The 12,487-nt window shown below is 41.5% G+C and overlaps 1 protein-coding gene across 1 annotated transcript in view; it reads left to right on the plus strand.

Moving 5' to 3' along the window:
- The window catches only part of KLF3 (Kruppel like factor 3), a 35,119-nt gene extending 22,952 nt beyond the window's left edge, over positions 1–12,167 (plus strand). Inside the window, exons 2-6 of the mRNA XM_032223945.1 lie at positions 2,542–2,625; positions 3,694–4,183; positions 5,401–5,545; positions 7,607–7,767; positions 10,381–12,167. Of these exons, the coding sequence (XP_032079836.1) occupies positions 2,569–2,625; positions 3,694–4,183; positions 5,401–5,545; positions 7,607–7,767; positions 10,381–10,562 (1,035 nt within the window). The 5' untranslated portion in view covers positions 2,542–2,568 and the 3' untranslated portion in view covers positions 10,563–12,167. The remainder of the gene's footprint in view (positions 1–2,541; positions 2,626–3,693; positions 4,184–5,400; positions 5,546–7,606; positions 7,768–10,380) is intronic.
- The last annotated feature ends 320 nt before the right edge of the window (positions 12,168–12,487 follow it).

Here is a 12,487-nt window from a genome sequence, read left to right on the forward strand (position 1 = left end):
TTGGCCTACTGATTTGACTTTAAAGAACATTGCAGAGTCCGCGCTGTCGCTCAGTTTGTTTTTGGGGGGTTGAAAAGACAATAGCTCCTGATTGCAAAAAATAAAATAAAACAAAAATGTTGTTATATTTTTTAAAGAAAAAACCCGTTGAGGGAAAGAGCGTTTTGGAAACGCAGGAGGGGCAAAGCTTCAGTCTTTTGCCTTTAAAAAAAAACCTCTGATTCTCAAAAGACTTTCTGGATTGACTCAGAAAGTTTTTTTCCATCGCCTCTTTCAAAAGGTGTTGAGAGAAATGTGATTATGTTTCGTGCCTGAAGCAGGACTAGAACCCACAACCTCCCAGTTTCTAGCCTGATGTTGTTCCACCCTAAGGGGGGGGGGGGCATAAAATTGGCTCTGCTTTTGCCTTAAAAATTTGGCAAAAACTCATACCGGTGACTGGCTATTAAATCAGCAAATATGAATTTTAAAGTATTTTACTCTGACTAGGTTTTTCTAATCAGGAAAAATCTTTTTTGTTTGGAGCTTAAATTACTGGTTCTTCACAACAACAGTTCATTTAGTGACCGTTCCACTGTTTTTCACAGTTGCGACTATTGCAGCATCCCTATGATCACATGTTCAAAATTTGGATGCTTGGAAAAGGGTGCATACTTATGAACCCAAGGGTCACGTGATACCCCCTTTGCGACTTCCTGGTGAGCAAAGACAATCGGGAGGCCAGATTCACTTAACAACCGGGTGACTAACTTATTATCCACTGCAGTGATTCACTTAACAACTGAGGCCAGAAAGGTCATCAAACAGGGCAACACTCACTTAACAAATGCCTCACTTAACAACCTAAACTTTTGTTTAAGGTAGGTGTCATGATTAGAAATCAGAAAAAGTTGTTCAATAAAAGGTGACATGATTAAAAGCTAGAATAAGTGATAGAAATAAGAGAAGAGGGAATATTAGTGTATACATTTTTATATAACAAAATGAAAGTAATAACGAGAGAAGATGTGGAATGATTAAACAATAAAAGACTGCAACTTAATATAAATGTGTATTGTTGTTGTTGTTATTATTATTATTATTATTATTATTATTATTAATGCATAGGTTGATTGAATGTAATAATTATGATTAACTTTATTAGTGTTCTTTGTATTAGAATGCATGACACCTAGGTGCCACACTGTTTAAGCATTGATTGGAAACATTTATTAAAATACAAAAAACGAAAAACTAGAAGAAAAAAAACAATATAAGTTTTGGGCTCAGTTGAGGCCGTACGGGGCGCACTCCCCCGTGCAACGTAATGGACAACAGTTGTATAATTTGAAGTTCTGCAAAAATTAAGGGTGCTGGAGAGGCGTTGGATAATGTGCGTGCTACACTCATTTTGGAAGAGCTAATTGTGACTTTTTTGCAAACAAAATCACAACCACCTTTGGTTTCACCTTTCATAATTCAGGAAGTCGGTTTCAAGATGACGGGACTGAGGTTATTTCCATTTGTTTAAAACTCTTTGATCTTGGGGTTAGGCCTCCACCAGGAAAAAAAACGGGGCCGAGCTTTGCTTTCCAGTTAGCATTGCAGCAGGTCACAAAAGAGTTCATGATAGTGTGTGTGTGTGTGTGTGTGAGAGAGAGAGACAGACAGACAGACAGACAGACACAGAGAGAGAAAGAGAGACAAAGAGAGACAGAGAGACGGAGACAGAAAGAGAGAGAGAGAGAAAGAGAGAAAGAGACACCCAGAGACAGACAGATAGACAGACAGACAGACAGACACACACACACACACACACACACATGGAGGGAGGGAGGGAGGAAGGAAGGAAGAGATCAGTTCTATGGGGTGTGGCCTAGTCCAGTGTTTTTCAACCTTGGCCACTTGAAGATGTCTGGACTTCAAGTCCCAGAATTCCTCAGCCAGCAAATGCTGGCTGGGGAATTCTGGGAGTTGAAGTCCAGACATCTTCAAGTTGCCAAGGTTGAAAAACACTGGACTAGTCAGCCTCCTGCACCATGGCAGGGGTGGTGTTTTCGCCCTCCCCAGGCTCCGGAGGCCAGAAACAGGCCCGTTTTCAGACTTCCGGTAGGCCCATTTTTCCCCCTCCTAGAACCTCTGCGCAGGCCCTGGGCTTAACTCGCATCCAAATTGGGCTGCGTGGAGACTCCTGGGAAGGGGAGGGATGGGATGGGCGGGGTCAACCAGGCCTTCCACCTACTGGTTCAGAGAACCAGATTAAAATTAACATCGGGTTCGCCTATACTGGTCCAAACTGGCTGAATCCCACCCCTGGTTGTAATCCTGCTTTTTAAAGGATCTTGGGTTTAGAATGTTAACATCTTAGCATCATAAATACAGAAACCCCGAACCCCGAAGAAAACTTTTTTTGAGTGTTTGAAAATGTCTTTTAAGTCTGATGTTTAGTGGTTTGATGATTGCTGTAATCCACAATTGAAATGCCCTTTGTTAATGCCATATTGAAATGATGTAAAATAAAAATTACAACTGTTGTACTTCCCCCCCCCCTTTTTTTTTTAGAATCCAAGGTATTTATCTCGAAAGAAAATGTTAATGTTTGACCCCGTCCCTATCAAACAAGAAGCAATGGAGCCAATTCCAGTGGTCAGTATTTAAAAAAGAGTATAAGTATTAATATTTATTCTCATTACATTGCAATAAGGCTGTGTGCAATGCTATCCACTTTTTTTTCCAGTTCTGAAAGATTAAAAATAGGGCAGAGATGACCAAATACACATTCTGAGCATTTATAATAAATAAACTGCATTTACATCAAAACTTCCTGCAGGTATCAAAAAGTGTTACCTGTTTTCACATTTGCTTCTGCAGAGATGTAGATTTGAAATATAATATTTGGATTAAGGGACATCCACAAAAGGAAAACATCTATGGGTATGAGAATGAATAGAAGCCAATTTGGTGTAGAGATTAAGAAGCTGCAAGCCTAGAAACAGGAGACTGGGAATTCTAGTCCTGCCTTAGGCAGCAAGGCTGGCTTATCGACTGGGTCAATCGCCAGGAAACTGGGAGTTCTAGTCCCGCCTTAGGAATGAAAGCCAGCTAGGTAATATTGGGACCAATCACCAGGAGAGTATGAGTTCTAATCCTCCCTTAGACATGAAAGCTGGCTAGTTGACTTTGGGCCAATCACCAAAGTGGTGATTTTGGGCCAATCCCAAAGTGGTGACTTTGGGCCAATCGTCAAAGTTTGATTTTGGACCAATCACCAAGAAACTGGGAGTTCTAGTCCTGCCTTAGGCATGAAAGCCAGCTGGGTGATTTTTCAGCCAATCACTGCCTCTCAGTCCAACTCACCTCACAAGGTTGTTGTTTAGGGGGAAAATAGGAGGAGGAAGGAGTATTAGATATGTCCATTGCCTTGAGTTACTAATAAAATAAGAAAGGCAGGATAAAAGTCTAATAAATAAGCAAATCGTTTACTAGAGTGGAAATAAATGTTGTGTCTGTGCAGTATTGTCATTCATCATCTGGTTTTCAAAAATGTTTCTGTATATACAGTGGATTTCCTTTAATTTTAAGTCCAATGGAACTCGAGTTAGAGCATGACAAAAGCAAGTGGCAAGGAGTTCCTCTTCTCCAATGCATTTTTTTCCTTCCTCTTTTCCGCCACTGGTTTCCATTCATTCCTTTCCTCCTCTTTCTCTTCCGTAGTCCTTCAACTCCACGTACATGGACCACATGAAGTCCAACAAGTACAGCGTCATCTATTCCACCCCAGACATGATGCCCAATAAGTTCTACCAGATTCCAGAGGGACTGTGCAGTGGGGTTCAGGTGGAGCCCGTGGACCTGACCATGAATAAGCGGAGTTCGCCGCCTTCAGCTGGACATTCTCCTTCCTCTTTCAAATTCCAGACTCTGCCCCAGAGAGCTTCCCCTGGGTTATTAAATCTTCCATCATCCAGCCCTCCCGTGAAGAAACTGGGTCTGCCTGGAATGCAGCCTTTCACAATGCCCTTGACAATTCCCCCAGTCATGGCGGCTCTTTCCCGTCACGGATTAAGGAGCCCTGGGATACTTCCAGTTATTCAGCCCCTTGTCGTTCAACCCGTCCCTTTCATGTATGCCCCTCACCTTCAGCAGCCTATCATGGTGTCCACCGTTCTTTCCGAAGAGTTGGAAAACCCAAGCAGCGTCCCAGGTAAACATCTGTCCTCGGGATCCCACCCTCTGGGTTTGTTTTGGTCTTTTGTGGACCGTCTTCTCTTAATTTTATTTTGGGAATCTGTTCATCTTCTACTTTAAATTTTGGCAACACCACTAGGACTTAGGGGTCCTCATTTTACTGACCTTTGAAGGGTGAAAGGCTGAATTTACCTTGAACCGATGAGAATCGAACGGCTGACTGTCAGCAGAATTAGCCTGCAATGCTGCATTCTAACCACTGCACACCATGGATGGATGGATGGATGGATGGGAGGGAGGGAGGGAGGGAGGGAGGGAGGGAGGGAGGGAAGGAAGGAAGGAAGGAAGGAAGGAAGGAAGGAAGGAAGGAAGGAAGGGGGAGGGAAGGAAGGAAAAGCTAGAGCACTTAGATTTATATACCACTTCATAGTGCTTTAAAGCCCTCTCTAAGCATTTTACAGAGTCAGCCTCTTGCCCCCCAAAATCTGGGTCCTCATTTTACCATCTTCGGAAGGATGGAAGGCTGAATTCACCTTGATGAGAATCAAACTGCTGACAGCAGAATTAGCCTGCAAAGCTGCATTCTAACCATTGCACACCATGGATGGATGGATGGATGGATGGATGGATGGATGGATGGATGGATGGATGGAAGGAAGGAAGGAAGGAAGGAAGGAAGGAAGGAAGGAAGGAAGGAAGGAAGGAAGAAAGAAAGGGCTATAGCACTAGAAATAGCAAAGATTTATATGCCGTGTCACAGTGCTTTAAAACCCGCTAAGCAGTTTACAGAGTCAGCTATTGCCCCCAACAATCTGGGTCCTCATTTTACCAACTTCAGAAGGCTGAATCCATCTTGAACCGAGCGAGAATCGAGCTGCTGACAGTCAGCACAAAGCAAAGCAACAGAATGGAAGTTATGTAGATTAGTTCAATTATTCTTAATAGAATAATTGATACTTTTCTATTATGCACTATAGGTGTTCCTATAGAAAGTAAAGCAATAGAATGGAAGCCACTATAGATTTCTCTATAGTAACCAGAACAAAGGGCTGGGTTATAAGGCATATTATAACACGGCATTGTCATTCAGTTATGTAGATTAATTCAAATGTTTGTATTTGCAGTTTAAATTTTTAAGAGCAAGATTGCAGTGACAGAAACTCCCCCCCCCCCACAAATGCAAGCTTTTTTCCTCTTCATTTACCATTCACTGACTCTTCTTCCCCCGTACAGTATCCGTCATCGAATCTTACGAAAAGCCAGCACTAACGAAATCTATCAAGGTAGAACCAGGCTTGGAATCGCCAAGAAACGACTACTACCCAGAGCAAATGTCTCCTCCTGTGATGACCTCATTGTCCCCTCCCATGCTACAAGAGTAAGTAGTTTAGAAGTTTTTGAATCTCTCCAATGGAAGAGTAAATTGTGGTTGAAAGCTAGATGAAAGCCTTTGAGGCTCAGTGGCTAAGACGCTGTTCAGCAGTTCGAATCCCTAGCGCCGCGTAACAGAGTGAGCTCCCGTGACTTGTCCCAGCTTCTGCCAACCTAGCAGTTTGAAATCATGTAAAAAATGCAAGTAGAAAAACAGGAACCACCTTTGGGGGGAAGGCAACAGCATTCCGTGCGCCTTCGGCATTTAGTCATGCTGGCCACATGACCACGGAGACGTCTTTGACAGCGCTGGCTCTTCACCTTCGAAATGGAGATGAGCATCGCCCCCTAGAGTCAGGAACGACGAGCACATATGTGCAAGGGGAACCCTTACCTTTATAGCAACTTTGGACTCCCTGCACACTTAACCTAATTCACAAATCTCGTTTGCATAGATACGAGGCCACTCAAATGTTGAGCAAACAGCAATAAAGATGATTAGGGCAGTGTTTCTCAACCTTGGCAACTTGAAGATGTCTGGACTTCAACTCCCAGAATTCCCCAGCCAGCATTCTCTGGCTGGGGAATTCTGGGAGTTGAAGTCCAGACATCTTCAAGTTGCCAAGGTTGAGAAACACTGGATTAGGGGACTGGAGGCTAAAACATATGAAGAACAGTTGCAGGAATTGGGTATGTCTAGTATAATAAAGAGAAGGACTTAGAGGTGACATGATAGCAGTGTTCTGATATCTCAGGGGTTGCCACAATGAAGAGGGAATCAAACTATTCTTCAAAGCACCTGAAGGCAGGACAAGAAACAATGGATGGAAACTAATCAAAAAGAGAAGCAACCTGGAAGTAAAGAGAAATTTCCCGACAGAACAATTAATCAGTGGAACGACTTGCCTCCTGAAGTTATAGGTGCTTCATCACTGGAGGTTTTTAAGAAGAGATTGGACACCCATGTGTCTGAAATGGTATAGGGTTTCCTGCTTGTGCAGGGGGTTGGACTAGAAGACCTCTAAGGTCCCTTCCAACTGTTAAAGCTCAGGGGGAATGTCATTTGATTTGTTCAACTGAGATTATTCTTTTACCATTGGCCAGAATAAAATATAATCTCTTTTGTGTTAATTGCAGTAGTGCGATCAGGTTTTCATCCATTTGCCGTCGTCTTATCTTTCCTAGCAGGGTCCAATTTCATACGTATATATCTAGAACTGTGGTCTGTGTGAACTTCAAATATATCACACTGTGCATCTCACCTGAATTGTAGTATGCAGAAGAAATGTTACAAAAGTCATTTCTGGGGCACTGTTTTAGAAATACAAAGAATGCATTTCTGTGTAAATATAAATCTTAGTTCTACTTTTAGGAAAGTCCTTTGCATCTTTGTGGTTGCACCAAACCAGAAATTCTTATTTGGGCTTTAAAAGAAATAGATGAAGAATAAAACCTGTTGAGTTTATGTCGGTGGAGCAAAGGAAGTTGATAGCATTCATAGCATCGGAGAGGGGAGAGAATCTGTATCAATTTTTTTTTAAAAAAATATCTTTGCTAAGATATTTAGAAAAATGTGTCAACCAATAGAAGGACCACAATTTCTGAATTCTGCTTTCCTGGGAAACAAGATTGCAGCTTAAAATACTCAGTCAAAATCCTACTGTTTTAAAGAAAATAGATAGATAGATAGATGATAGATGATAGATAGATAGATAGATAGATAGATAGATAGATAGATAGATAGATAGATAGATAGATAGATAGATAGATAATAAGAGAGGGGGAGAGAAATAGGGAAAGGGGCAGATGTCTTGTTCATTCCAGAGAATAAATGAAACCAAATCTTTATTAGGAAAGTCGGCCAAAATTATTACCGCAGAAGTCCATGACATTTAGTAAGCTTGGCTTGAATTTTTTCCACATGGGTGTAATGTTATTGACGCCGGCAGAAGACAAAAACGGGGATTGAAGAAGTGAACTCTGGGGTGGGCCATTTAAAAAGAAGAAGAAGAAGGAGATTTTAGTTGAAAAAGGTTGTAGTTTTAACATATGATTCAACTTAACGCAGGAATCATCCTTCAGTTATAGTCCAGCCTGGGAAGAGGCCTCTACCTGTGGAATCGCCAGACACGCAAAGGAAGAGACGGATACACAGATGTGATTACGACGGCTGCAACAAGGTGTACACTAAAAGCTCTCATTTAAAAGCCCATAGAAGGACACACACAGGTAGGAAGCAAGTGTTATTTTCTTCTGGCGGGGTGGGCTGGAAAGCTTAATGAAGGTTAAAAAAAACCCAGCTCCTAATACTGGTAGACCTCGACTTACAACGGTTTGCTTAGCGACCGTTCGAAGTTAGAACGGCACTGACAAAAAGCGGCTCAGGACCATTTTTTCACACCTGACGACCGTTGCAGTATCCCCACAATTCAGATGCTTGGCAACTGACTCGCCTTTATGACGGTTGCCGTGTGCCCAGGATCTAGATTCACTTAGCGAATGTGCTACTAACTTAACAAAATGCCATGATTCACTTAGCAACTGCCTCACTTAGCAACAGAAATGTTGGGCTGTCGTTGCGGTTGTAACTTGAAGTCGTAAGTCGAGGACTTCTTGTATATCCTATGCAAGCTTGTTTGGAAACAGGTTTTACTGTGTTTACCCTGTTTCCCCCAAAATAAGACCTCCCTGGATAATAAGCCCAATCAGGCTTTTGAGCGCATGCGCTGAAATAAGCCCTCCCTGGAAATATTGCAACACAGCAGCATTCGTGAGGTGACCATGCTCACCACCTCCTGCAACTCAAAAATAATAAGACCTCCCTGAAAATAAGGCCAAGCGCTTATTTCGGGGGTCAAAAGAAAATAAGACCCTATCTTATTTTCAGGAAAACACGGTTAGTGATTTATTCCCTCACAAGTAGATTCAAGAGGCTGATATTTATTTTCTCCTTTGTACATTTTGATTCTCTGTCTGACAGCTAAACTTATTTTTTTGGCCTTCTAACTGTGACTCATTGGAATATTCACCAACACGCCCTACTATATTGGCAGTAAACGCCTTCCCCAAAGCACTGAATTGCATTTAAAAGTTTATGATGTGCTTTTTAAAGCAAATAAAAAATTCTTGGGGAGAGAATTATGGATTATTTTTCTTCTCCTTTCCATCTTTCCAGTTTTTTCCATTTAATATTAGCATTGAAAGCCACTTGAAATGTCGCTGTGACATTTCTCAAATTTAGAAAGTTTGGATATTGGGATTTGGGCCCAAACTTCGGCTATAATCATTGGCCCAAGGACTCATCACCACTGGTGATACCAGTAGTAAAATTTATGTTGCTAAGTGAGACATTTGTTAAGTGAGTTTTCCCCACATTTTACCACCTTTCTTGCCACAGTTGTTAAGTGAAACATTGCAGTTGGTACATTAGTAACCAACTTAACCTGGTTGTTAAGTAAATCTGGCTTCCCCTCGCAAAATGAGGCAACAATTCACTTGACAAATGTCTTACTTAGCAACAAAAATTTGGGGCTCAATTGTGGTGATAACTCAAGGACTACCTGTATGGTAAAACTTCCACAGAATTATATGCATATTATTCCTCATAAGATTCCCAAATTTGGGCAGAAATCAAATTAAACTCTTCATTAAAATTAAAACTCTTGTACTAAGCATCATTAATGCTCTCAAAACCTGTTGGAACCAATCCAGGAGTTAAATTTGAGAAATCGCATTGAAATTCTTTGCAGTACAGGGGTGTTTTTTGTTTCTTTTTAATCTGTTACAGCAAGTTCATCCGGAATTGGCTGTGGAAAATACCCATAGCTGGCAAGAGAGCAAAAATGTACTCTTTTTGTGGCACATTTTGAATGGAAAAGGACCTATTTTACTAATGTTTCCACCCAGAATCAAAATATCTGTTGAAAAAATAAGATGTAGGGCAGGGGTGAAATCCTCCCAGTTTGGCCTGGTTTGGCGGTAAGGACGATTGTCGGTGGTTCTACGAACCGGTAGTTAAAAAAAAGGGAAGCTTTTGAGTATCTCGCGGCTCAGCTGTGAGCCGCACGATCGTCGGAAGCTTTTTTTCCGCTTTTTGAAGCATTTTTTTCCTGCCTATTTGCCTGAACTGGCAGGGAAAAAATGCTTTAAAAAGTGGAAAAAAAAGCTTCCGACTATTGCGCGGATCAGCTGTGAGCCACGCAATCATCAAATGCTCCCCCCCCCCACTTTTTTAAAGCAATTTTTTCCTGCCTATTCGCCCAAACTGGCAGGAAAAAAATGCTTTAAAAAAAATTTTTTTTTAAGCTTCCCATGATGGTGCGGATCAGCTGGACCTTTTTCCCCCAGTTCTTAAAGCATTTTTTACTACTGGTTTGGCGAATAGGTAGTAAAAAAAATGCTTTGAAAATTAACAAAAGTTTTGGCCATGCCCACCCAGTCACATGATCCACCACCACCACCACGCCACGCCCAGAGAACCGGTGGCAAAAACTTTTACATTTCACCACTGATGTAGGGGAAGAAGTGGCAGAAGTTGAGGGCGGAGTTAAAAGAGGTATCAGCCTAGAATCCCAAAGTAGTCACAAGCGAGCTAAATCAACCTTTCTTGAATTCCACTGTCCTTTAATGTATTGTTAGCAGCTGCTAAGCTGGTTGAGAAGTTTCTTGTGCATAGGTGTATGGATGTAGCGCCTGACCATAGGGGGAGACGTTTAGTGAAATTGCTGGCGCTGAAAAAAATATTGCTTTTTTTTATGTATCGTTAAAAATAATCTCGCTTGTGTTTCTTAAAAAAACATTTTCCTTTTTTTTTTTAAACCAAAAAAATATATATATCCATAGGTGAAAAGCCTTACAAATGCACTTGGGAAGGTTGCACATGGAAATTTGCTCGATCGGACGAACTAACGCGGCACTTCCGGAAACATACCGGAGTCAAACCGTTCCAGTGTCCGGACTGTGATCGCAGTTTCTCTCGTTCTGACCATCTTGCCCTCCACCGGAAACGCCATATGCTCGTCTAGAACGTCTCACTTCTCTGCCCTTTTCCGGTTCTTTCCCCCCCCACCCTTTTTTTTTTTTCTTCACCTCAGCATTTTAATTCCGATTCAGCTGGACTGGATCTTTGGATTTTTATCTCCTTTTCTTGATGGTCAGTTAAAAAAAAAGAAAAGTTTGCTTGGCCCTTCTCGATTCTTGCCGTCGGACAGACCGAAAGAATGTGAACATTTATGTTTTGTTTGTTTCCTGGGGATGCTAAGCGCCCCCCTCGTTTGCCAGCGGATAGATTATCTTTCCGTCAGACTTAAGACATCTTATAATCAAGCTGATTAGTTTTGCCATTTAATCAGCCAGTATATATCGATGATACAGTTGCTGGTTCCCCCACCCCCAAATCCAGTTTTGCTGATCCTTGCCAGAGACTTTGTGTGCCTGTCGTAAAAGGAGGCATGTCTCCTTTTTATGCCCAGCAATGCAATGAATGGATTTTTTTTTTTTTTTAATATGGTTGGTTAGAGAAGCATGTTCCAGAAGACACACACGCATATATATATATTTGGGATGCAGAAAATGAAATCCTCAACCTTAGGAATGAATGAAAAATAAATAAATAAATCTCCAGGGATTAGCAGAAAACGGGCGTCCACGAAGATGTCGTACACCCTGGTTGAATTTGCCTTTTTTTGTGTATGGGGGTTGTGTAAGTTGTCCTTTTGTTTTGCTTGGGATCAAGTGTCTTGGTAGATTCACTGAGCAAAACCTTCCGGTGGGGCGCAGTGATCTGTTTTTTGTCATGCAACTGTGTGAATGGGACACCCGTGGTACTTCTCTTGTGGTGTGACCCTCGTTGATAAAATTGATTAAAAAAAATCTACCTCGCTGGGGAAGTGTGGCAGGCATGGAAATTTTCTCCACTCCTCGGCATCTCCTGCCCCTGTGCAAACACCTCGACCTGCCTTAGCTGAGAAAAGCCACTGTTCTAGCAACATAAATTTCAGCTCTTCCTTTGTTAGAAACGGATTTCCTTCCGAGACCTTTCCAGATTCCTAAGATCCCAGAGAAAAAGATTTGCGTCATTGAAGCACTTCCGGAGAGCATACAGTAGATTCGGCTCGCAATGATCACAAAACAAAAAACTTGGAACTGCCTCCAACCAGCTCGTATGAAAACTTCAGCAGACAAGCCCTCACCAAGTATTTTTGTAATACCTTCTCAGTATCGATAATTTTCTACTCCCCCAAAAAATATATTGAAAGATGAGAGAGTTTCATCCTATAAATCTTCCGTATTTTCAGAGATGCGATTTGTATATTTATATTAAGGAAAATCACCATCATCCACCAGCATTTTGCAGCCAATGGTTAAATGCGTGGGAACTATGACTCTCGTAGGTAGAAGAAGAAAAAAAGGAAAAAGGAAGACAACAACAATAGCCAGAGGAACGAGCAGGAGAGGAAGGGATTGCAGAATATAAACTAAACACTTTATAAACTAAAATCACATACATTTCGAGTACATAATGGCTCAGGGGCAACTTGGCTTACTCAAAATTGCTTGTTGTATTTGTTCCATAAATTGTATTTAGCATCAGTTGTTCTGGTATAAACTTTTTCTAGCACTTTTCATCATCCTCCTGTTCCCTCTCTTACTTTTTAAAAGTTGTATTACCGAACTCTCATTAAACCGGTGTGTAATATAGAACACATTGATTGGACCACGTCCATTGTTTCTGGTACAGAGCTGCTCTCACGCCTTAGTTAAGTCTCAGTTCCTCAAAAAAAAAAAGGTTATTTAAATTCCAAATTAGCTGGCCTAGCCTCCTCTTCCCCATCCCTATATTTCTGATATTTCTGAAATAAGATGCTCACAAAAATAGATTATAGGTCAGTGATGGCTAACCTTTGGGGTACCAAGTGCCCAAAGCGTGCGCGCATGAAACCCCCAAATG

Source organism: Thamnophis elegans, chromosome 9, assembly GCF_009769535.1.
Source record: "Thamnophis elegans isolate rThaEle1 chromosome 9, rThaEle1.pri, whole genome shotgun sequence".
Lineage (NCBI taxonomy): Eukaryota > Metazoa > Chordata > Lepidosauria > Squamata > Colubridae > Thamnophis > Thamnophis elegans.